We start from the raw sequence: 25,692 nt of genomic DNA on the forward strand, positions 1-25,692 counted from the left end.
ACACCAGGAAGAAAATTGTAGACCTGCACCAGGCTGGGAAGAGTAAATCTACAATAGGCAAGCAGGTTGGTGTGAATAAATCAACTGTGGGAGCAATTGTAAGAAAATGGAAGACATACAAGACCATTGATAATCTCCCTTGGGGTCAAGATCTCATCCCGTGGGGTCAAAATGATCATGAGAATGGTGAGCAAAAATCCCAGAACTACACGGAGGGACCTGATGAATGACCTGCAGAGAGCTGGGACCAAAGTAACAAAGGCTACCATCAGTAACACACTACACCGAGAGGGACTCAAATCCTGCAGTGCCAGGCGTGTCCCCCTGCTTAAGGCCTTAAGGCCCGTCTGAAGTTTGCCAGAGAGCATATGGATGATCCAGAAGAGGATTGGGAGAATATCATGTGGACAAATGAAACCAAAATGGAACTTTTTGGTAAAAACTCAACTCGTCGTGTTTGGAGGAAGAAGACTGCTGAGTTGCACACCATACCTACTGTGAAGCATGGGGGTGGAAACATCATGCTTTGGGGCTGTTTTTCTGCAAAGGGGACAGGACGACTGATCCGTGTTAAGGGAAGAATGAACGGGGCCATGTATCGTGAGATTTTAAGCCTAAACCTCCTTCCATCAGTGAGAGCATTGAAGATGGAACGTGGCTGGGTCTTCCAGCATGACAATGATCCCAAACACACCGCTTGGGCAACGAAGGAGTGGCTCCGTAAAAAGAATTTCAAGATCCTGGAGTGGCCTAGCCAGTCTCCAGACCTCAACCCCATAGAAAATTTGTGTAGTCCGTGTTGCCCAGCGACAGCCCCAAAACATCACTGCTCTAGAGGAGATCTGCATGGAGGAATGGGCCAAAATACCAGCTACAGTGTGTGCAAACCTGGTGAAGACTTACAGGAAACGTTTGACCTCTGTCATTGCCAACAAAGGTTATGTTACAAAGTATTGAGTTTAACTTTTGTTATTGACCAAATACTTATTTTCCACCATAATTTACAAATAAATTCTTAAAAAATCCTACAATGTGATTTACTGGATTTTTTTTTTCTCATTTTGTCTCTCATAGTTGAAGTGTACCTATGATGAAAATTACAGACCTCTCTCATCTTTCTAAGTAGGAGAACCTGCACAATCAGTGGCTGACTAAATACTTTATGGCCCCACTGTATGCCATTTCCCATAATAAGGTGTCATTTCTCTTTGTTTGAAAAATGTTTAGACCTGATTAAAATATTGTTTGAAAATGTAGGCCATTGGCTCATCATTACAGTTTATCAGAAAAAAATAAGAGATTAACAAAGGAGTAATGATAAATAAAGAAGCATAATCCAGAGAGTCAAATGTTTTTAGTATACAGTAAGGTTTGAACACACTGACCAACACGACCTCATAAAAAATGTCTAGGGTGTCCTGCCTTGTGCTAATTGTTTCCTGATTGAACTGGACCTGCTGCGGCCCTGACCAGAATAATGCGGCTGATGAAATTTAAATTAAAAAAACCCAAAAACGTACTTTGACACTACTACTGTTTATAGGATTAAAAGTAGAGTGTATGAGCTTTCAGTTGGTACCTCGGGTATAACTGCATGCTGCATATAACTATCCAGACATGCCTTGATGATTTTGGATTAATGAAGATGGAGAGGCTACTGTGTGTAAACTTCTTGTGCGTGCGTGTGTGTGTGTGTGTATGTGTGTGTGTGTGTGTGTGTGTAAAACCACACGGTACATACCCTGGCAAATATGACTTGCAGGTCTGATAGCCAAAGTCCTTCCCATCACACTCTTCAACTCTGTCATGTCGATATCCATCTCCACAATAAGCCTTCTTACAACCTACAGAGTAAAAAAAAGGTAGAAAGAAATCAGCTCAACAACAACAATAATGATAATGCATTCTACAATAATACAAAACGATAACTTTAAACACATTAAAGAAAATAGAATTGTAAACATGTTTGTATTCACCAATATTAAATTCTAGTATGAGTTTATGTCTGACTTCTGAACGATAATCATTTTTTATCTAAAGAGAACAGAGCCCTAATCTATTGCAGTGGTGTAATTTACCTCGCGCCACCAGAGAGTGATATACTTAAGGAAATGTCATTAATATATAAGCAGTTAAGTTATTATCATGCCCGTAGGCTTCAACATAACTTACCCACACAGTCATCTGTTACCACTAGGTTGCCATCATCACACTCCTCTTTGTTCAGAGGCTGCAGCACTCCATCCCCACACAGTCCTGCTTCTCTTGTCCCCCTCTCTTTCACCTTAAGTGGCAGCAGCTGTTAAAAGCAACAAAAAGTTGACAAATCTCTCAAAGTTTCCCAAATCACAAACTCTTATGATGCAGGTAAAGTAATGAAACACTGCACCTGAATGGGTTGCCATCCATCTGCATCTTTAAAGTAAAGAGATTTCTGATCCTTGCGGAAGGCGATAGCGTTGTCCATATGGAGGTTGCTCAGTTCCTTTTCACTGCTCACCACAAATATCTACCGATAAAGAAATGAGATGCAACACTTAATACAGTGGCTACAGTTTGTTGTTTTTGTTTGGTTGGAGGGTGTCTTCAGCTAATGTAGCTCCAGAAAAACATGAACAACAATTCTGAATTAATGATCCTTATATGTAAAAAGCAACAAAATGAATAACATTGTTACTCTGTTGTAAAGTCATTGTTTGCAGTTACAGCTTTAAGATATTTGCAGTTAAAAATAACTTTTTTTCAGCATTGTGGTTTGGTAGTTTGATCTGGCCCATTCATTTTGCCACTTCAGTGACACGGCACAGTGGCTTGCCTCACAGCAAGAAGGTCCTGGGTTCGTTTTCCAGGTGGAGTGGTCCGGGTCCTTTCTGTATAGAGTTTGCATGTTCTCCCTGTGTCTGTGTGGGTTTCCTCCCACAATCCAAAGACATGCAGACAGGTTAATTAATGATGCTAAAATTGCTGTGTGTGTGTGTGTGTGTGTTTTCCTGTGATGGACTACCTTTCCTACCTTTCGCCCAGTAAATTGTGCCCACTGTGAGCCGAAATTGGATGAAGCGGTGGTAAAACAATGAATGAATTAATGAACTGACAAGTCTTTTTTATTTTAATTTTTGTCAATATAAGTGAGAAAGTTTATATTGAAGGGTAAAAATGTATATATCCATTCAAAATCAAATCCACAAACAATAAAATGTAAATAAAAAGTCAAGGAGACTGAAAAGTCTTTTTTTTCTCTGTCAATTATATTCATTATAAATATCTTTGTTCTTACTTTTTGTTTATATTTACAGTATAAGTACATTCCATCTTTGTGTAGATAACATTGTATTTATACACTGATCAGCCATAACATTAAAACCACCTTCTACACTCACTGTCCATTTTATCAGCTCCACTTACCATATAGAAGCACTTTGTAGTTCTACAGTTCTTCAATGGTCAGGACCCTCACAGGACCACCCTAGAGCAGGTATTATTTAGGTGGTGGATCATTCTCAGCACTGCAGTGACACTAACATGGTGGTGGTGTGTTAGTGTGTTGTGCTGGTATGAGTGGATAAAACACAGCAGCGCTGCTGGAGTTTTTAAATACAGTGTCCACTCAATGTCCACTCTATTAGACACTCCTACCTAGTTGATCCACCTTGTAGATGTAAAGTCAGAGACGATCACTCATCTATTGCTGCTGTTTGAGTTGGTCATCTTCTAGACCTTCATCAGTGGTCACAGGACACTGCCCACGGGGCGCTTTTGGCTGAATATTTTTGGTTGGTGGACTATTCTCAGTTCAGCAGTGACAGTGAGGTGTTTAGAAACTCCAGCAGCACTGTTGTGTCTGATCCACTCATACCAGCACAACACACACTAACACACCACCACCATGTCAGTGTCACTGCAGTGCTGAGAATTATCCACCACCCAAATAATACCTGCTCTGTAGTGCTCCTGGGAGAGTCCTGACCATTGAAGAACAGGGTGAAAGGGGGCTAACAAAGCATGCAGAGAAACAGATGGACTACAGTCAGTAATTGTAGAACTATAAAGTGCTTCTATATGGTAAGTGGAGCTGATACAATGGACAGTGAGTGTAGAAACAAGGAGGTGGTTTTAATGTTATGGCTGTTCAGTGTATAGTGTACTAGATACAGACAATGACAACAAAACCTAAGGTGGTTGAATACTTATTTCCCCTCACTATACATGTGAGAGATAGGAGTACAAACATATCCAATACACAGACAGTGCAGAATGGTGTCAGAGTGATTATGGGTAGTAAACTGACCGCTGAAACTCTATTTTTATCCCGACGTTGTAGAGCAGCACTACTGGGGCCATTCGTATCAAATGCATTGCAGTCACACTCTCCAGGGGGACCTTGCATCCCCTTTTCACCCTTCTCTCCCACCAGATACAGACCTTTACACACACAGATTCACATAGTCACAATGCAGTCTATTATTATTACCTAAATTCAAATGAAGGATCTACAGTAATGAGAAAAAAATTGACGATTTCTGATTGGTCACACTTAATGATTTAAGATCATAAAACATGACATTATACAAAGTAAATGTAGGTAAAACATAAATTGTCTTTTATTTAAGGAATAAACAACCAGGTCACCCATCACCTTTCAAAATGTAATTGCCCCGTACCAACTGGTTGCACCAATGACTGGAACTACACATTTTTGTATAATTTGATATTAGGCTCACATCAGGCTCACATCACTACAGAGGAGTTTTAACATAACAGCTGCAGCATCTTTATGGGGTTCAGGTCAATACTTTGTGTCACGAATGCAGCCTCTCTGTGCTCCCAGAGTTTGTGTATGTGCCACGCCCCGGTCTCTGGGAGCACGTGGTTGAGGAGGTTTTGGCTTATGTTGTCAAGCCTACGCCTCCTCATTCTGATTGGTCAATGATGCTAACGATCCACAGCCGCTCCTTGTTGCAGGTAATGCTCAGGGCATTTAAGGGAGCGGCTGTGGCTCTTTCAGCGGAGACTATTTTGTCTTTGACTTTGTCACGGCGGTTTGGTTTTCATGCTCATGCTTTGGTCAGGATTGGTTTTGTCATGATTGCCATGGGTGGTGTTAGTTAGCTTAGGGTCTAGCATAGTTAAGTCAGGTTTCATGTGTGTTTAGCAGTTAGCAGTTAGATTAGCATTTAGCTTGGATCATGTATTAGTGTGTCTTGTCTTGTGCTATCCTGTCTTGTTTTGTTATTATTAAGTGTTTTATTAAACATCTCTGCGTGTGTGTCCGCCCCCTCTTGTCACGTCTAGCCCAATTCATTACACTTTGACACAATCATCAAAACAACACCTTGATCCTGGTTGTTCAAAAAGTATACATTTTGATTTATCTGTCTATAAAACATTATGTGAAAAAGGTTTAAAATGAGTTATTACCATACACTAGAAAGAAAAAATTATAACAATGTTATTTAGTGGAGTTCTTGAGCCTTACACAAAGCTTGTTGTCTGGTCCCTCTTAAGGTTTCTACCTGTAATTTTAAGGGAGTTTGTCCTTGCCACTGTCGCCCTCTGCTTGCTCAAAAGATGTTTTTGGTCTGTTGGTCCTGGATTCAGTAAGGTTGCTTTGAGACAATGTCCATTGTAAAAAGAGCTATACAAATAAATTTGACTTGACTTGGCTTATTCACCATTCTCCAGCTGATAGGACTTAATTTTAGCTTGACTGTGTTCAATTATTACATTTACTTATTTAGCAAACTAGGTCAATCTATTGGCTGAGGAATCCAGGGGCAATTTGTTCTTTTTTTTTTTTTTTTTTTTACGGCACCGTAGTACTCAAATGTAATTAGCACTTAGGATAATATGAATTTATTTGTTTAAATCCATGTTTTCCATGTTTCGCAAAATTCTATTTACTAATTAAACATACTGGTTAGTTGGTAATATGTTGGTACTAGGCGCTTTCAGAGGCAGTTACACTAACAATCAGTTGTCTTGACAAACAGGTTGACTTCACTATGGTTGCTAAAGGCTTAGCTTTCTAACACAGTTTCCAAAAGGTACAAAATACAGGTGGTGTATTACAGTTTAAGTTATAGTGGCTGGGTCTCTTATGAACTATTTCTTATTTCTGGTTACCTGAAGCAGGAACTCCAGGAGGTCCTGGGTGTCCAGTGGGCCCCGGAGGGCCAGGCGGCCCCATGAGTCCTATTGTACCAGTCTCTCCTTTAGGTCCCTTTACCAAACAGAGATAAAACAAATATTACTTTACTTTCTGTTTCAGGTAAAAGATTTAATTATTTAAATCATTAAATCATTTAAGTCATACTTTTTAAATTTTTTTTATCATGTTTAAAAATTATTCGAAAAATTTGCTACAAACTACTGCAGTGCAAAAATAATTTTTTAATGATTTTTTTAAGCAAATAATTATATTATTGTTTTTTTTTATTTATTATTTTTCCCACTCCCCCCCCCAAATTCCCCCCCCCCCTAATCTAGTCGTGTCCAATTACCCTGATTGCGTCCTCTATACTGATTTGACCCTTCACTGCTGACTGAGGACGCCTCAACTGACATACGCCCCCTCCGGCACGTACAGTCAGTACAGACTGCATTTTTCACCTGCACAAGTCGAGTTCATACACCAACGGAGCACTGTGTACGGAGGGCCACACCCCCATCAGCATTATTCCTCAGCCCTGTACAGGCGTCATCAGTCAGCCAGCAGGGGCTGCATTTGCACCAGTTATGAGGACCTATGATCCGACTTTTTACCCCTAACCCTGAACAACAGCCAATCGTTGTTCATGCGGCCGCCCAACCCAGACGGAAGGCAGAGCTGAGATTCAATAGGATGTATTTCGAAACCCCAACTCTGGTGCGCTAGCGTACTTTACCACTGCGCCACCTGAGCGGCCTATATTATTGTTTTAAATGAATAAAGTTACGTTTTTTTAATGCATTTTCTCCATTTTTCTCCAGATTTTAGCACGTCCAATTTTGCCCAATTGCATTATGCTTCCTCTCTACTGAAGCTGACCCCACCCCGACTGAGGAGAGCGAGACAGTCACACACCCCCTCCGACACGTGTGCAGTAGCCGACTGCATCTTTTCACCTGCACGAGGCGAGATCATATGCCAATCAGCTTTGTGTGCATTATTCCTTGACTCTATGCAGACGCCACCAACCAGCCAGCAGAGGTCGTAATTCGCTCAGTTGGGAGGAGTCCCTATCCGGCTTCATCCTACCCTATGAACAACAGCCAATTGTTGTTCATGTAGCCGCCCAGCCCAGCCGGATGGCAGAGCTGAGGTTCGATACGATGTATTCGAAATCCCAGCTCTGGTGTGCTAGCGTGTTTTACCGTTGTGCCACCTGAGTGGCTATATTGCAGTTTGTAAAGTATTTATTTTTAAAACCATTTACTAAAAATTTGCCAAGCAGAAGACTCACAAAAACTGCATGGCAAATAAAAAGCAGCCTGATAATTGTATAAAAATATATTGTAGTATCCACCTCTACTGTTTAAACTACTGCACATTTGAATATTTTAGTTTGGTTAGCAATTGATCACAAGATAATTTGTCCATATCGTTGTTTCAGATCTTCCAAAAGTCATTAAAGCAATTAATCTATTTTCAATATAGCTTGTTTATATTTACACCTGCATTCTTATTAGGCTGATACATGAAATGACATGTAAACAGGGGCTATGGTCCTTTAAAAGAGTGCAACACTTCCAGTTCTATAAAGTGACACTACATAGCAGGAACCCAGCAGTCATTGAATCCCTACAGCAGGGGAAGTAACTGAAGCCATATTCATTCAGTAATTTGAGCAGTGATATAAAACCACTCATGAACTCCTACTAGCACTGCTTCTAGACTGCATAACCCCTGGACCTAAGACTGGTTACTCTGCTGCAGATTGAAAGTGATACGTGCAGATAAATACTCCCTCACGACAAAAATAAAGGTTCTGCTGTGCTGCTGTGCACGTGCTTACACTGTCACATACACACTGACCAGAACACTGAAGCTGACCTGATTGATTTAGTGCAAATAGAACCCTGTCAGATCATGTAACTGGGTGTGTGCAGGCTAGCACGGTGTGTATGTATGTGCCAAAATGTGATGGGTGTCCAGTGAAAGTAAATCGTTTGCCACTCACATAGACTATGGACAAAGTATTGGGACACCCATTTTAATTTTTAAATTCATGTGTTTCAACCACAACAATTGCTAACAGGTGTAATGAATCAATTATATAAAGGACATTATATGCTTCCAACTTCACAGCAACAGTTTAGGGAAGGCCCTTCCTGTTTCAGCATTCCTGTTCCAGGGGCTGCACAGAGCCCTGACCTCAGCTCTGAACGGCTTTGGAATGGACTGGAACATCAGTTGAGGCTTTCTTGACCAGCCATACAAATTTTCAAAGAAATACTTCAAAGTCTTGTTAGAAGCCTTCTCAAAAGAGGTCACTCACATGCACAGGAGTCCAAATACTTTATTTTCCAATTTTCCTCCCAAACTAGTCGTATCTAATTACCCAATTGCATTACACTTCCTCTCTACTAATGTTGATCTCCACCCTGGTTGAGGAGAGCTGAGACTGACACGCTCCCCCTCTGACACGTGTGCAGTAGCCGACTGCACCTTTTTTTACCTGCACAAGGCGAGTTCTTATGCGGATCAGCTTTGTGTATGAGAGCCACACCCTGATCCTCATTATCCTTCGACAGGCACCACCTGTGCAGGCACCATCAATCAGCCAGCAGAGGTCGTAATTGCATCAGTTATGAGGTCCTGTACGGCACCAAGGAACAACCGCCAATCGTTGTTCACGTAGGCATCCAGCCTGCCGGATGGACGCAGAGCTGAGTTTCGAACCGACTAGTTCGAAATGTCAGGTCTGGTGTGCTAGTGTGTTATAACGCTGCGCCAGCTGAGCACCAGTGTCCAAATACTTCTGACCATAGACTGTATTTACAGACTCTGTAAATTTGACTTTGGTAAAGCTGCAAAAAAAGTATTGGGACACCTCAACATCCCATCCTGATGTGATAGATTTAATTATTTGATTCCTCATTGATTTTATAACAGTCTTTAGGCTTCTGGAAAGACTTTTCACTACATTTTAAAGCATGTCTGCAGGGATTCACTTCTATTCAGTCACACTTTTACAGGCCTTATTTGTAGGCCAGGCCAATACTAGCTGCTACAAATTTGCTACACAGCACTCTGTTCTCTGGAATACCAGTATATGCTGTAGCCTACATATTTTTCTGAACTGAAACTGAACCTATTATGTTCAGCCCCATTCATCCAAAACAGCTTGTTGTATTTTTACTTCTTCACCAAACTTTACAGCTGGCACTATGTACTTGAATTCTCCTGTTAGACTTCTTGATGAAGCACGATGTATTAATTCAGATAATATGTTTCCACTGCTCCAGTCCAGTGGTGCTGTGCTTTACACCACTAAAGTCAGCGCTTAGCTTTGTGCATTGTGACCTTAGTTTTGTGTGTGGTGTCCTAGTTATGGAAACTGAATCTATAAAGCTCTTGACAGTGTTTTGCTGAATAATATGCAGATGCAGTTTAAAACTAAGTGGTGTTTTAACCAGGAACAATTACTGGTTTATGGCCGAGCTATTGTGACTCCCAGACTTTCCTTTTCACTATAACAGCAATTATACCTCTCAATGTACAGAGACTGCAATCTTCTGCAAAAACTGTCTGATTGTATACTTAATTGTATCTTTTAGCAACTAATGAGAATAAAATAATTGCATTGTGTAGCGGATTCATGTTTACGGGAGAGGTTAAAATCTATTATTTGGATTTATATATTATTATATTTTTATGGATTTGTATATCCTCACCTGCTTGCCTCTTTTGCCAGGCCGTCCTGTAGGACCCCGCTTTCCTGACACGCCACGCTCACCCTTTGGTCCCATTTCACCCTTAAACATACATACAGGTAAACATGTAGTTACAACCCCCATTTTCAAAAAAGTTGAGACACTTTGCAAAATGCAATAAAAAGAAGAATCTGTAATTCGTTAATTCTCTGAATCTATTAAATTGAATTAACTGACAAATGTAGAAGTAAAATGATTTCTAATGTTTTTACAGATTAACTTCATTCTATTTTGTAAATACAAACACATTTAGAATTTGATGCCTGTAAAACACTCAAAAAAGTTGGGACGGAGGCGCAATAAAAGTGAAGTGACAGTGTTTTGAAACATTTCACTATAAGCAGATGAATTGCTAACAGGTGAGGGAATCATAACTGTGTATAAAAGGAGGATCCACCAAAGGATCAGTCTTTACAAGCAATGATGGGTTGTGGCTTACAAGTTTGTACAAAACTTTATGAGAGAATTGTCAATCTGTTAAAAAAAAGTTATAATGCAAGTTTGCAAATAATTGAGATTTTTCACCATCTACGGGAAATCCAGAAAAATCTCAGTCTGTGTAGGGCAAGGCCGGAAATGTGTGCATGGTCAGCTTGTTTCTCCATGCCAAAGATGAAAAGGACCATCCAGACTGTTATCAGCAAAAGATGGAGGTGTATATTAGTATTTTAGAGATACATCATCAAGGTGACATCTTTTCCCAGGAAGTTTATGTTTATTTCAGTAAGACAACGCCAGGCTTTGTTCTGCACACTCTACAACAGTGGGAATTTGTAGACAAAGCATGTGTGCTTGACTGGCCTGCCCACAGTCCAGATCTGTCTCCTACTGAAAATGTATACAGCATCATACATAGACATCATAAATCAGACAATGGTGACCACGGACCTTTGAGCAGCTGAAGTCTCGTATCCAGCAAGGAATGGAGAAAAATTCCACTACTAGTTCAGTTCCCAAACCATTACAAGTGTCATTAATAGAAAAGCAGATGGAACACCATGCTAAACATGCCTGTCCCAACTTTTAAAAAAGCTGAGAGTCAACGTGATAACACTGCACGGGGCACGATGCTCAAGATATTTAGGGGAATAGTGCATTTCTGCCCACAGAACCACTACTTACTGGATGGCCAATGTGACAGTTGGTGTAACAGCAGCTATTTTATCTTACACCATTCTAGCTTGTTCACTAAATTGAAAGGGGTGACCTTATCCAGGTATTGTGGTTGTAATTGATAATTGAAAAAAAAAAATTGTATACTTCATCACGACTCACTTAATTTAAGACTCACAGAGTTGTAAGATATGTTTTGGAGCCTTTAGGAATTTAAATACTAGACTAGACAAAGGAGATTTAAAAATAATCAATAGTAGAGTAGCACAGATAAGAATGATGTTAACCAAAAAAAACACCAGTGCTCGTCTAAAATTTGGGAAAAAATGGCACATGGATGATTCCTAAGCACTTTGGGACAGCACTTTACAGATAGTAAGCACATATTACAAGCAGTCAAAAAATTAGATCACTGTTTTGTTCTAAATACTAATTTTACTTTATTTTAATTTGTTGTAAGGACAGTATCTACTATACCTTTTTTTAAGTAATTAAAAACAGCTGATCCACATAATTCTTACACATGGCAAGAAGTGTTGTATGAGATTACTGATTATCTTTAAATTACAATCAGAATTGTTATTATTAAATTATTAATGGCTTTGGCTTTTTTTCTTTTGAGTTCACAGCACACTGTTTACAAATCCACTTTTTGTTGGGACAGTCTGATACAAGACAAAATATATAAAAAAAGAAAGGCTCAACCATTGTAATGCACTGCTAAATATCAAGCAAACAATAAAAAAATACAATGTGAGAGATGAATAACGTTTCATATGATTTTATGATTTTACCTTCGGTCCCAGATACCCAGAATGTCCATCTATTCCCTACACACAGAGTTTGGGAGAATACAATCATGTTAATCCAGAACAAAGCATCTTTAACTCTATATACAATTCAATGTTATTAACAGACATGGTTTCTCACACCTTTTCTCCCTTCAGAGCTGGAAGTCCTGGTTCCCCATGTGAACCCTAAAATCCAAATCAGACACAAAGACAAATAAGCCCTGTGAGAAATCAAACAAGTTGTTCTAACATATACCCTTAGTGTTAGATGTTTCTGTGTTAGATGTAAACCTTCTCTCCTTTGTATCCTGTCAGGCCCTGCTTAAAAAACAAAAGTAAAGAAATTAAGATTTTTAGTCATAAAATATGTTCAATATTCTTCCTTCAAAAACATACTATATAATTATTAGTACTTTTAAGTATCAGATTTGAACGTTTTAAAAATAAATGTAAGAGTAGAACCTTATGAGTATCCATCAGATACCAATGAGAAAAGACAAGAGAATGGCCTGAACACACAATCTGAAACCCTGAAGCAGATAGGACCAAATATAAACCAATTTTGGTTTCATGCCTATCAATATAAGGCTACAGTGGGAACAGGCTGGCTGGAACTGTACAGTTAATGATTGGAAAATTGTTGTCTAGACTGTGGCATTTAAACAATGCTTGATTGCTATTGGGGGCCCATTGTAAGCCAAAAAATTCCACATTCCACTACATTAGCTAACTAACATTAGCCTTAACGGGCGCCCAGGCACAGCAGCGGGATATTCTACAATATCAATAACAAGTCAGAATAGGTCAAACCAACATTGATCAGATCAGGCATTGTTTTTTCCCAAATTTAACTGTACGGATTCGATACGCATTTCCTCACTGGGATCTCTCATGCATGTTCTTGTATGACTGGATTGGAACCTGAAGTATTCTGCTGTTGGAGCCAATCCACCTGAAGATACATGTTAAGCATTTTGAGATGCTTTTCCACTCATCCCAGTTGTAATGAGTGGTTATTTAAGTTAACACAGCCATGTATTCATTTCAAACCCTTAAATCTATTTTTTAACCTTTCCGATCTTCAAAATACAGTGTATCACAAAAGTGAGTACACCTCTCACATTTTTGCAGATATTTAAGTATATCTTTTCATGGGACAACACTGACAAAATGACACTTTGACACAATGAAAAGTAGTCTGTGTGCAGCTTATATAACAGTGTAAATTTATTCTTCTCTCAAAATAACTCAATATACAGCCATTAATGTCTAAACCACCGGCAACAAAAGTGAGTACACCCCTTAGTGAAAGTTCCTGAAGTGTCAATATTTTGTGTGGCCACCATTATTTCCCAGAACTGCCTTAACTCTCCTGGGCATGGAGTTTACCAGAGCTTCACAGGTTGCCACTGGAATGCTTTTCCACTCCTCCATGACGACATCACGGAGCCGGCGGATATTCGAGACTTTGCGTTCCTCCACCTTCCGCTTGAGGATGCCCCAAAGATGTTCTATTGGGTTTAGGTCTGGAAACATGCTTGGCCAGTCCATCACCTTTACCCTCAGCCTCTTCAATAAAGCAGTGGTCGTCTTAGAGGTGTGTTTGGGGTCATTATCATGCTGGAACACTGCCCTGCGACCCAGTTTCCGGAGGGAGGGGATCATGCTCTTCTCAGTATTTCACAGTACATATTGGAGTTCATGTGTCCCTCAATGAAATGTAACTCCCCAACACCTGCTGCACTCATGCAGCCCCAGACCATGGCATTCCCACCACCATGCTTGACTGTAGGCATGACACACTTATCTTTGTACTCCTCACCTGATTGCCGCCACACATGCTTGAGACCATCTGAACCAAACAAATTAATCTTGGTCTCATCAGACCATAGGACATGGTTCCAGTAATCCATGTCCTTTGTTGACATGTCTTCAGCAAACTGTTTGCGAGCTTTCTTGTGTAGAGACTTCAGAAGAGGCTTCCTTCTGGGGTGACAGCCATGCAGACCAATTTGATGTAGTGTGCGGCGTATGGTCTGAGCACTGACAGGCTGACCCCCCACCTTTTCAATCTCTGCAGCAATGCTGACAGCACTCCTGCGCCTGTCTTTCAAAGACAGCAGCTGGATGTGACGCTGAGCACGTGCACTCAGCTTCTTTGGACGACCAACACGAGGTCTGTTCTGAGTGGACCCTGCTCTTTTAAAACGCTGGATGATCTTGGCCACTGTGCTGCAGCTCAGTTTCAGGGTGTTGGCAATCTTCTTGTAGCCTTGGCCATCTTCATGTAGCGCAACAATTCGTCTTTTAAGATCCTCAGAGAGTTCTTTGCCATGAGGTGCCATGTTGGAACTTTCAGTGACCAGTATGAGAGAGTGTGAGAGCTGTACTACTAAATTGAACACACCTGCTCCCTATGCACACCTGAGACCTAGTAACACTAACAAATCACATGACATTTTGGAGGGAAAATGACAAGCAGTGCTCAATTTGGACATTTAGGGGTGTAGTCTCTTAGGGGTGTACTCACTTTTGTTGCCGATGGTTTAGACATTAATGGCTGTATTTTGAGTTATTTTGAGGGAAGAATAAATTTACACTGTTATATAAGCTGCACACAGACTACTTTTCATTGTGTCAAAGTGTCATTTTGTCAGTGTTGTCCCATGAAAAGATATACTTAAATATCTGCAGAAATGTGAGGGGTGTACTCACTTTTGTGATACACTGTATTTCTGCCCTCAGAATTGCCATTCACTTGATGTTCAGCACTGTGTAAAGGCTACATAATGATATGAATGATGCACACAAATGTCTTACATGAACAACCCTATTGTTTAATGTGAACGTTGACAAACATTGATATGAACCTTTTGACCAGTGCCTGATTAAATGCATTGCACTGCTGTCATATGACTGGTTAATTATTACATAAATAAGCAGGTGTACAAGTGTTCCTTGTAGAAGTATAGTTGTATATTATAACATTAGTTGGCTACTGCTATGCATATACTGCTAATGCTGTGGTAATTCACCTTGAAATAGTTCAATCTCTGTCCTTTACCTTAATTCCTGGCGGTCCTCTCGGCCCAGGCATTCCCATCAATCCAACATCTCCTTTATGCCCCTGTTCAGTATAAAAACAGGACATGTACAAAAGTGCAGATTTGGGCACTGCAGATGTTGAAAGAGTAGGTAAAAGAGTAAGTATGTTTTAAATCAGTGTATTGATTTTTGTAAATACTGTATACACTATTTCCTAACTGGATGACTGCAACAATGTAAAAGGGCAGGTCGTGCCTCGCTACTGCATCGAGGCCAAGTGCAAGAAGCCAGACCATGGTAGAGCAATACTGGTCACAAACAAAAGGGGACAATCACAAATAAATAAAGTGTCCTAAAATGAAGGACACAAAACATCCGCAACCTGCAATAGAGAAAGGGGATGGAACTGGAATAGCACAGAACTGACAACCGGTTATCACAATATGAAAGGCTGCTCAGGTGACAACCCAGTTCTCAGAGAAATGGACAGTTAGGGAACCCTAAACACTAAGGAACCCTAAACACAAGCCAGGGATGGCAAAACCCGAGCGGTAAGCCCACACTATCAAATATGACACCGCCAAACTCTCCCACCTGAAGCAAATTAACACTCAGAGAGGCACAGATTAATTTCAATTAAAAGGAACCGACACATTAATCTGCACCTCCTTGTCCCCTCTCCTGGCTAAAAATGGCAACACAGAAGTACACGACTCCAACATGGATCACTTCTAAACTCCTTCAGCAACTGAGCTGCGTTACAAACAGATTATAAAAAGGTTGAGACAGAAGCAAATAATGACCAGGAATGCTGTAAAAACTAAACCAAATGATGCTATTATGATTGAGTCTGAAAGAATCATTAACATAAGACTGAGTTATGTACAACCAAGGTTGGGTCAAAGTTAAAAATTTGCAAAAACTGTGTAAGTGAATAGTCCAACAGATTAAAAACAAACTTCCATGTACAATTCCAAATAATTTAGTGATTTTTAAATTCTACAATCCATAACATTATAAAAAAAATTCAGAGAATCCAGAGAATTCTCTGCATGTAAAGGGCAAAGCAGAAAACCAATATGAAATGACTCTGACCTTTGATCCCTGATCCCTGAGCGCTGCATTAAAAGCTTTTTTAATAAATATAACCACATGGGCATAGGGATGCTTTTAAAAACCCCTTTCAAAAATACAGGTCATAGCTACATATACAAATGCAGTTTAGGGCTTTACTATGTTAAGCAAAAACAGTATATCAACAGCATCCAAAAATGCACCCAACTGGTCTGGCCTCAATCTCATCTGAGATGAACTGACACAAAGTGGAAATGTGTGCTGTTATCTAAGTCCTTTTACATTCAAAATCAGGTTCAGCAGCACATATAAAAAAGGGCTGTTCCAAATGTTAGTCAGTCCTGTTCTGTTTCACATTAAAAATATGTGCACCATTATGAATTGTGTGTTAAATCAAGCAAGAATAGAAAAAAAAACACTTTCGTTGGTTCCCAAATAATTACACAATGTTGTTAAAACACATAGTGGTAAACGTGCCCCTATCCCAGCTTTACCTGGATCTGTTGCAGCCATCAAATATAGAATAAGTGTATGTATACAAAATTATTATTATAAACTTCTTGTCTTTGTAGTTTTTATTTATGTTTCTTCTAGTGTCCCAATTTCTTTGGAAACAGAGTTGTACATTCTGGTGTGTTAGTGTCTGTTAAGTAGTTTAAACTTACTTTGGGTCCCTCAGGCCCAGGCAATCCTCCAGGTCCCGGCTTTCCAGGATAACCAGGTCGACCAGTGCGACCCTACAGCAATAGCACAGGTGCATTAGATGTAGATTAGTATGAGCTTATGTTGTTCCTATGTTCCTATTTTAACTTGAATACAGTAACTACAAATTAGCTCAGTGTTGATACTAGCATTGATGAATAGAAGTACTTGCTCTTAACTGACGTGCAGAGTTGGCATAAGATCAAATGTAATAAGAGGATCTTGGGATACTGCAGGGAAGCAAGGGCGTCCATTTATTAAATGAATTAAACAACACATTGCAAAGAAATGTCTTACTGCCCAAATGTATTTAAAATAGAAACTTTATCTCAGTATGTTGAAAATATACTAGCAAATGCATGTTCAATTTCAATGAATGTTTTTACGAAATGCTTAAAAATAAACTCGAGATTGGAGATTTTGAGTTCTCGAGTTTAAACCTTACCTGTGCTATTGACCTGTTCTGGACAACAGACACAACAGATACAGTTGGCTGTGTATAAAGATTAATATTTGACTGGGTTCCTCTTTGCTGTTGTTAATACGACCCTTGCTGGCAGAATGCATGCATATGGGGTTAGGAAATCAGGGAGCAGTATAGTGTGTCACCTCGTATGCAATATGGCTCTCTGTGAGAAAGGTGTAAAGAAGCATCTGGTGACTACAAGTGGGTTGGAAAGGGGTGCGTAATAGCATGCGGCTCTACACGGGCAGGGCAGGGGTGGTGAGAGCTGTTCAGGGATTACAAATGGGAAGTAAAAGTGGGAAAGGAAAAATTATACATTGATCACACTTTAAATAAAATGTTACAGTAGTATATTTAAACAACTACAATAGTGTGAAATATATAGTTAAAATATATATAGTACAATGTAGTTACATTCATTAAATACTTGTTTCACATACATTTCTCTTCTATTTTTCCCAAGGATATCAAAAATGAAAATAATTGCTTAGTAATTGACTTGAATCATACTGTGACAATATGGCTTAAAGTATGTAGACACCTCCCAATTGTTGAGGTGTTTTCAGGCGATTGGTAACAGGTCTATAAAATGAACAATATAAAATCAATTATGTGCTTCCAACATTGTGGCAACAGTTTAGAAAAAACATTTTCTGTTCCATGATGGCTGTGCCCCTGTGCACAAAGTATACCAATCAGCCATAACATTAAAACCACCTCCTTGTTTCTACACTCACTGTCCATTTTATCAGCTCCATTTACCATATAGAAGCACTTTTAGTGTAGTTCTACAATTGCTGACTGTAGTCCATCTGTTTCTCTGCATGCTTTGTTAGCCCCCTTTCATGCTGTTCTTCAATGGTCAGGACCACCACAGAGCAGGTATTATTTAGAGGGTATATTATACTCAGCACTGCAATGATACTGACATGGTGGTGGTGCTGCACCGCTGGAGTTTTTAAATACTGTGTCCACTCTATTAGACACTCCTACCTAGTTGCTGTGAGACGATTGCTCATCTATTGCTGCTGTTTGAGTTAGTCATCTTCTAGACCTTTATCAGTGGTCACAGGATGCTGCCCACGAGGCGCTGTTGGCTGGATATATTTTTGGTTGATGGACTATTCTCAGTACAGCAGTGACAGTGAGGTGTTCAAAAACTCCATCAGCATTGCTGTGTCTGATCCACTCATACCAGCACAACACACACTAACACACCACCACCATGTCAGTGTCACTGCAGTGCTGAGAATCATCCACCACCTAAATAATACCTATTCTGTGGTGGTCCTGGGTCCTGACCATTGAAGGACAGCATGAAAGGGGCTAACAAAGCATGCAGAGAAACAGATGGACTACAGTCAGTAATTGTAGAGCTACAAAGTGCTTCTATATGGTAAGTGGAGCTGATAAAATGAACAGTGATTGTAGAAACAAGGAGGTGGTTTTAATGTTATGAGTTCCCAGCCTAGCCGGTGACATCGCAGAAAGTCAAGGCTCAGTGGTGGTAAGTCTGCTGGGTTAAATTTTGTATATTTTCTAATTTTATGGTACAATTATTTAGAGGAAAATATTTTCATTTTTAATATTTAACAACATTTTACAGTAGATTATTTACAGTTTTTTACAGTAAATCTTTTACTGTGTATCTAGAATAAGAAGGCGGTCAGCGATAGCTCAGTGGTTAAGGTACTGGACTAGTAAACAGAAGGTTGCCGGTTCAAGCCCCGCCACCACCAAGTTGCCACTGTTGGGTCCCTGAGCAAGGCCCTTAACCCTCAATTGCTCATCATGTTCCGCTCATTGTGTAAGTCGCTTTGGATAAAAGCGTCTGCTAAATGCTGAAAATGTAAATGTAAATGTAAGAATCTTCATGAAGTCTCTCTCTCTCTACCTCTCTCTCTCTCAGTGTAATGAAATAGCTTGGTGTTGCAGTTCGGTGAGGAGATCTACGTCTGAGTTCAGCATTAAGTGATTGCCAGACAGCGCTGCAGTGGATCAAAGCCAGGTCCTAATACACTGGAGAGCAATTAAACCAAGTGTTCACTCCGGATCACAGTAAAGCTATGCAGTACCGACAGGACATGGAGTAAAACAGATGAAATACAGTAATATAATACGTTACTGATCATTCTAAGCACCAGATGCTACTCAGCTGCACTCTCTCAGTCATTGCCGGGGACAGTTACTAAACAGTACACATGCTGGCTAAATTATTAGTGACACGGGGCAAAAATCTACCCTAATAGCAATTACATTTTTAAATCCTTCTGGAATTTTCTAAATGAACAAGCCTTTATCAGGTGATGCTAGTATCTGACTTGGCTTTTCCAAAACACATATGTCCCTCTTTTAAAACATTCTCTTGTTTACGTGTTGTTCCATCATTAAATTTATATTAAGCTTAGGGTAATGAACCTGAGGTAATGAACTCGTTTAATGGTTTTCTCTTAGATTGTCTCATTAATTAATACATCTTACTTTAAATAAGTCAGCAGCTCTTAGCTTAAACCTCAGCCTTTAATCCATTATACTAATAGTAAACTGATGCTGATGTGCCGGGAAATTTAGTATTTTTCATTTGTGAAACTAATAGTACAATCTTAATCTCAACATCTTAACATAACAAGGTTTTATTGCACACCCTTTGGCTATAATATTTTGATTTTATTCTGGAAACATTATTCTCAAAGATAAATATAAAAAAAATAACAGTGGCCCTAAAACACTGTCATAGCATCTCCTAAAGTACTGCAAAAAGCAATAAACAAAAAGGAGAGACATACAGTGTATCACAAAAGTGAGTACACCCCTCACATTTCTGCAGATATTTAAGTATATATTTTCATGGGACAACACTGACAAAATGACACTTTGACACAATGAAAAGTAGTCTGTGTGCAGCTTATATAACAGTGTAAATTTATTCTTCCCTCAAAATAACTCAATATACAGCCATTAATGTCTAAACCACCAGCAACAAAAGTGAGTACACCCCTTAGTGAAAGTTCCTGAAGTGTCAATATTTTGTGTGGCCACCATTATTTCCCAGAACTGCCTTAACTCTCCTGGGCATGGAGTTTACCAGAGCTTCACAGGTTGCCACTGGAATGCTTTTCCACTCCTCCATGACGACATCACGGAGCTGGCGGATATTCGAGACTTTGCGCTCCTCCACCTTCCGCTTGAGGATGCCCCATAGATGTTCTATTGGGTTTAGGTCTGGAGACATGCTTGGCCAGTCCATCACCTTTACCCTCAGCCTCTTCAATAAAGCAGTGGTCGTCTTATAGGTGTGTTTGGGGTCATTATCATGCTGGAACACTGCCCTGCGACCCAGTTTCCGGAGGGAGGGGATCATGCTCTGCTTCAGTATTTCACAGTACATATTGGAGTTCATGTGTCCCTCAATGAAATGTAACTCCCCAACACCTGCTGCACTCATGCAGCCCCAGACCATGGCATTCCCACCACCATGCTTGACTGTAGGCATGACACACTTATCTTTGTACTCCTCACCTGATTGCCGCCACACATGCTTGAGACCATCTGAACCAAACAAATTAATCTTGGTCTCATCAGACCATAGGACATGGTTCCAGTAATCCATGTCCTTTGTTGACATGTCTTCAGCAAACTGTTTGCGGGCTTTCTTGTGTAGAGACTTCAGAAGAGGCTTCCTTCTGGGGTGACAGCCATGCAGACCAATTTGATGTAGTGTGCGGCGTATGGTCTGAGCACTGACAGGCTGACCCCCCACCTTTTCAATCTCTGCAGCAATGCTGACAGCACTCCTGCGCCTATCTTTTAAAGACAGCAGTTGGATGTGACGCTGAGCACGTGCACTCAGCTTCTTTGGACGACCAACGCGAGGTCTGTTCTGAGTGGACCCTGCTCTTTTAAAACGCTGGATGATCTTGGCCACTGTGCTGCAGCTCAGTTTCAGGGTGTTGGCAATCTTCTTGTAGCCTTGGCCATCTTCATGTAGCGCAACAATTCGTCTTTTAAGATCCTCAGAGAGTTCTTTGCCATGAGGTGCCATGTTGGAACTTTCAGTGACCAGTATGAGAGAGTGTGAGAGCTGTACTACTAAATTGAACACACCTGCTCCCTATGCACACCTGAGACCTAGTAACACTAACAAATCACATGACATTTTGGAGGGAAAATGACAAACAGTGCTCAATTTGGACATTTAGGGGTGTAGTCTCTTAGGGGTGTACTCACTTTTGTTGCCGGTGGTTAAGACATTAATGGCTGTATATTGAGTTATTTTGAGGGAAGAATAAATTTACACTGTTATATAAGCTGCACACAGACTACTTTTCATTGTGTCAAAGTGTCATTTTGTCAGTGTTGTCCCATGAAAAGATATACTTAAATATCTGCAGAAATGTGAGGGGTGTACTCACTTTTGTGATACACTGTACGTAGGTCAGGGTTTTGAAAAGCAAAAAGCAAACACTCACTCACTTTCTTAACCGCTTATCCAATTAGGGTCGCGCTGGAGCCTATCCCAGCTTTTCAATGGGCGCAAGGCACACAGTAACACCCTGGACGGGGCACCAGTCCATCGCAGGGCAGACACACATACACACACCCATTCACTTATAGGGCAATTCAGTGTCTCCAATTAACCTGGCTGCATGTTTTTGGACTGTGGGAGGAAACCGGAGCTCCTCAGACACGGGGAGAACATGCAAACTCTGCACAGAAAGGACCCGGACCGCCCGCCTGGGGATCGAACCCTGGACCCTCTTGCTGTGACACGACAGTGCTACCCATCGAGCCACCGTGCCACCCAACAAGCAAATCTCTTAGGTCCTTTCTCTGTTCACATACTCTGTTTAATATAGAGATTGGACATTGAGCTACTGAGACTTGGAAGTACAAGGGTTTGTGTGTTATTTGTTTCAGATTGTTTGTCTATTAACATAAGTGTTTACTGCAGAAAACTAGGTACATCCAAAAAGGTCTACAAACTTATTCCTAAAACTGTATTATCTTAAAGGGTAACATTAGTTACGTAAGTCTTACCTTTGATCCTGGTCGACCAATATCACCCTAAAGAGAATAAAGATGGGAAATCTTTAAATAGTTCAACACTACTAAACACTGAAAATGCTTAAAAATACATTTACTGTAGTTTACTTGTTACACTGACCTTATCTCCCTTAGGACCCTTCACTCCTGGAAGACCCTGAAATGAAGTGCATTATAATTCAGAAACTATAAACGTAAAATGATAATTATTTCAACTGTAATGTATTTGTATCATACCTGTGAACCAGGAGGTCCAGGTGGTCCTGGAGGTCCTGGAGGACAGTTTATCTTTTGGTCTTCATCTTGTCCTTCACCTCGTTCAGCCACAACAGATTCTGGGAACTCCTTAAAAAAGGTTATTAAACACATATACACTATTATAGCAATTTACTGATCACAAACCACAGACAGATGCAATCAAAATTATTATCTATATGGCTTTCTTCTAAAGTATAATTTTGTAAATTACAATTAAAATTTTGCAAACAGGTGATTTTTTGCTGTTTTGGTTGACCAACTTGATTGCATTTTGTAAATATAAATTTAGGGGGCACAATTTCCACTAACCGCTTCATCCTCATCAGGGTTGCTGTGGGTCCGGCGCCACCCGGAAAGACTGGGCGCAAGGCAGGAATCCACCCTGGACAGGGCAGCAATCTATTGCAGAGAGGTTTGTTTATTATTATGGTTCTCTAAGGGAAATGCATTATTATTGCTTATTTGATGGGCTTCAAATCATAGTCATTATTTCACAGCTCAGAGGTTACACTACCTGTGTATTTATAGGCTATACAGTGCTGTGAACAAGTATTTGCTCCCTTCCCAATTTCTTCTATTTTGGCTAATTTGTCACATTTAAATGTTTCAGATCTTCCAGCTAATTATAATATAAAATAAAGAAATGTATAAACACAAAATGCAGTTAAACAAAATTTTATTAAATGAAGATAAAGACTCATCCAAAAATTATATTACCTTGTAAAAAGCAATTGCCCACTAAATCAACTAGTTAACCAAATTTAATTGTTTAATTTATTTACTTATTAGGATTTTAACGTCGTTTTACACACTTTGGTTACATTAATGACAGGACAGGTTGTTACAGGTTACACAAGATTCATCACTTCAAGTCTTTAATGTCAAACAAAATCACAGACAATTTTGTATCTTTAATTCACTTCACTTGCATGTCTTTGGACTGTGGGAGCAAACCGAAGTTACTGGAGGAAACCCATGCAAACACGCAGAGAACATGCAAACTCCAAACAGAAAGGACCTGGACCGCTCCTTGGTGTGAGGCGACAATGCTACCCATGATTACTGCCAGAACTGCTGAATCTAAACATCATTAAAATAGAACCTGTTGGGCAATGTGAAGCAGGCCAGAGGGTCTTAAAAAGTAGCATGTGGCGCCAAAGTGGCACAGCGGGATGTTCTGCTAGCACACCAGGGCCAAGATTCTGAACTACTCAGTTTGACCTCAGCGTTGCCACCAGTCGGCTGGGCGCCATCAAGCGGGAATAACTGGCAGTGCCTGCAGCAGACTCTAATTGGCTACCGTGTCTGCTAAGGCAGGTGGGGTCTTCTAACGCTGTGCAAGGACCCTGATTAGCAGATAGAGGTGCCTGTGCAGAGTGCATGGGTGAAAATGAAAGGGTCGGCTAAGGACTGCGCATGGGTCGGAGGAGGCGTGAGCAGGAAATATACCTTCCTCGAACGCAATCAGGGATCCCCAGCAGCGGAATTGACTACGCTAAATCAGGGGGAAAATGGGAGAAAATGCATAAATAAGTAGGGAAAAAAGCAGCATGTGATGCCATGTTTTCCATGTTTTAACGATATTCAAATATGCTAAACAAAGTCACTGATATCTACCAGTCTGGAAAGGGTTACAAAGCCACTGCTGAAGCTCCAGGACTTCAGCAAACCAATGTGAGAGACATTGAGAGACATAGCTACAACTATAAAAAACTCAGAACATCGTGTAAAGCTACCACAAAATTCCACCATTAGAACATCATACCAACAGTCAAACATGGTGGTGGTAGTGTGATGGCCTGGGGCTGCTTTGCTTCTGGAACACTTGTCATGATGAAACCACAAAATCTTGATGGACAATGTCAGCTTGTGATGTAAAGTTCAGGTGCAGTTGGGTTATGCAGAAAGACATTGATCTGAAACAAGCAAGCAAGTCTCTCAAATGGCTTAATATAAACAAAATTAAGGTTCTAAGTGGTCTGGACTGAATCTCATAGGGATGCTGTGGCAGGACTGTAAATGGGCACACCTCCAATGCAGCAGAATTAGAGCACAGTGGGCCAGAATTCCTCCACAGTCGTTACTGCCAAGAGTGGCACAGACGGTTAAGACGTTTGTGGGAAATTACTTTTTCACATGGGAGATTTAGGTTTTAAATAAATCTTTACCTTCATCTTATGTAAAAGCAGCATTTTGTGTTTACTTGTGGGCAAAGACTTTTTACAGCACTGTACAAACCACATAATTAACACAATTTACAGGATTATAACACATGTACAGTGTATCACAAAAGTGAGTACACCCCTCACATTTCTGCAGATATTTAAGTATATCTTTTCATGGGACAACACTGACAAAATGACACTTTGACACAATGAAAAGTAGTCTGTGTGCAGCTTATATAACAGTGTAAATTTATTCTTCCCTCAAAATAACTCAATATACAGCCATTAATGTCTAAACCACCGGCAACAAAAGTGAGTACACCCCTTAGTGAAAGTTCCTGAAGTGTCAATATTTTGTGTGGCCACCATTATTTCCCAGAACTGCCTTAACTCTCCTGGGCATGGAGTTTACCAGAGCTTCACAGGTTGCCACTGGAATGCTTTTCCACTCCTCCATGATGACATCACGGAGCTGGCGGATATTCGAGACTTTGCGCTCCTCCACCTTCCGCTTGAGGATGCCCCAAAGATGTTCTATTGGGTTTAGGTCTGGAGACATGCTTGGCCAGTCCATCACCTTTACCCTCAGCCTCTTCAATAAAGCAGTGGTCGTCTTAGAGGTGTGTTTGGGGTCATTATCATGCTGGAACACTGCCCTGCGACCCAGTTTCCGGAGGGAGGGGATCATGCTCTGCTTCAGTATTTCACAGTAAATATTGGAGTTCATGTGTCCCTCAATGAAATGTAACTCCCCAACACCTGCTGCACTCATGCAGCCCCAGACCATGGCATTCCCACCACCATGCTTGACTGTAGGCATGACACACTTATCTTTGTAATCCTCACCTGATTGCCGCCACACATGCTTAAGACCATCTGAACCAAACAAATTAATCTTGGTCTCATCAGACCATAGGACATGGTTCCAGTAATCCATGTCCTTTGTTGACATGTCTTCAGCAAACTGTTTGGGGGCTTTCTTGTGTAGAGACTTCAGAAGAGGCTTCCTTCTGGGGTGACAGCCATGCAGACCAATTTGATGTAGTGTGCGGCGTATGGTCTGAGCACTGACAGGCTGACCCCCCACCTTTTCAATCTCTGCAGCAATGCTGACAGCACT

At 40.5% G+C, this 25,692-nt stretch overlaps 1 protein-coding gene across 3 annotated transcripts in view; it reads right to left on the reverse strand.

Moving 5' to 3' along the window:
- The window catches only part of wu:fc38h03 (acetylcholinesterase collagenic tail peptide), a 31,050-nt gene that overhangs the window by 1,368 nt on the left and 3,990 nt on the right, over positions 1-25,692 (reverse strand). For 2 of the 3 annotated variants that reach the window (XM_063011861.1, XM_063011844.1), the window contains exons 3-16: positions 22,387-22,494; positions 22,271-22,306; positions 22,144-22,170; positions 16,604-16,675; positions 14,884-14,946; positions 12,111-12,140; positions 11,961-12,005; positions 11,823-11,858; positions 9,877-9,957; positions 6,124-6,220; positions 4,289-4,422; positions 2,390-2,509; positions 2,173-2,299; positions 1,742-1,844 (exon numbers count right to left, since the gene is read on the reverse strand). In XM_063011861.1, the coding sequence (XP_062867931.1) occupies positions 1,742-1,844; positions 2,173-2,299; positions 2,390-2,509; positions 4,289-4,422; positions 6,124-6,220; positions 9,877-9,957; positions 11,823-11,858; positions 11,961-12,005; positions 12,111-12,140; positions 14,884-14,946; positions 16,604-16,675; positions 22,144-22,170; positions 22,271-22,306; positions 22,387-22,494 (1,079 nt within the window). The remainder of the gene's footprint in view (positions 1-1,741; positions 1,845-2,172; positions 2,300-2,389; positions 2,510-4,288; positions 4,423-6,123; positions 6,221-9,876; positions 9,958-11,822; positions 11,859-11,960; positions 12,006-12,110; positions 12,141-14,883; positions 14,947-16,603; positions 16,676-22,143; positions 22,171-22,270; positions 22,307-22,386; positions 22,495-25,692) is intronic. The other variant, XM_063011851.1, reaches the window with a different exon arrangement.

The sequence above is a fragment of the Trichomycterus rosablanca genome, chromosome 2, assembly GCF_030014385.1.
Source record: "Trichomycterus rosablanca isolate fTriRos1 chromosome 2, fTriRos1.hap1, whole genome shotgun sequence".
Taxonomy (NCBI): domain Eukaryota; kingdom Metazoa; phylum Chordata; class Actinopteri; order Siluriformes; family Trichomycteridae; genus Trichomycterus; species Trichomycterus rosablanca.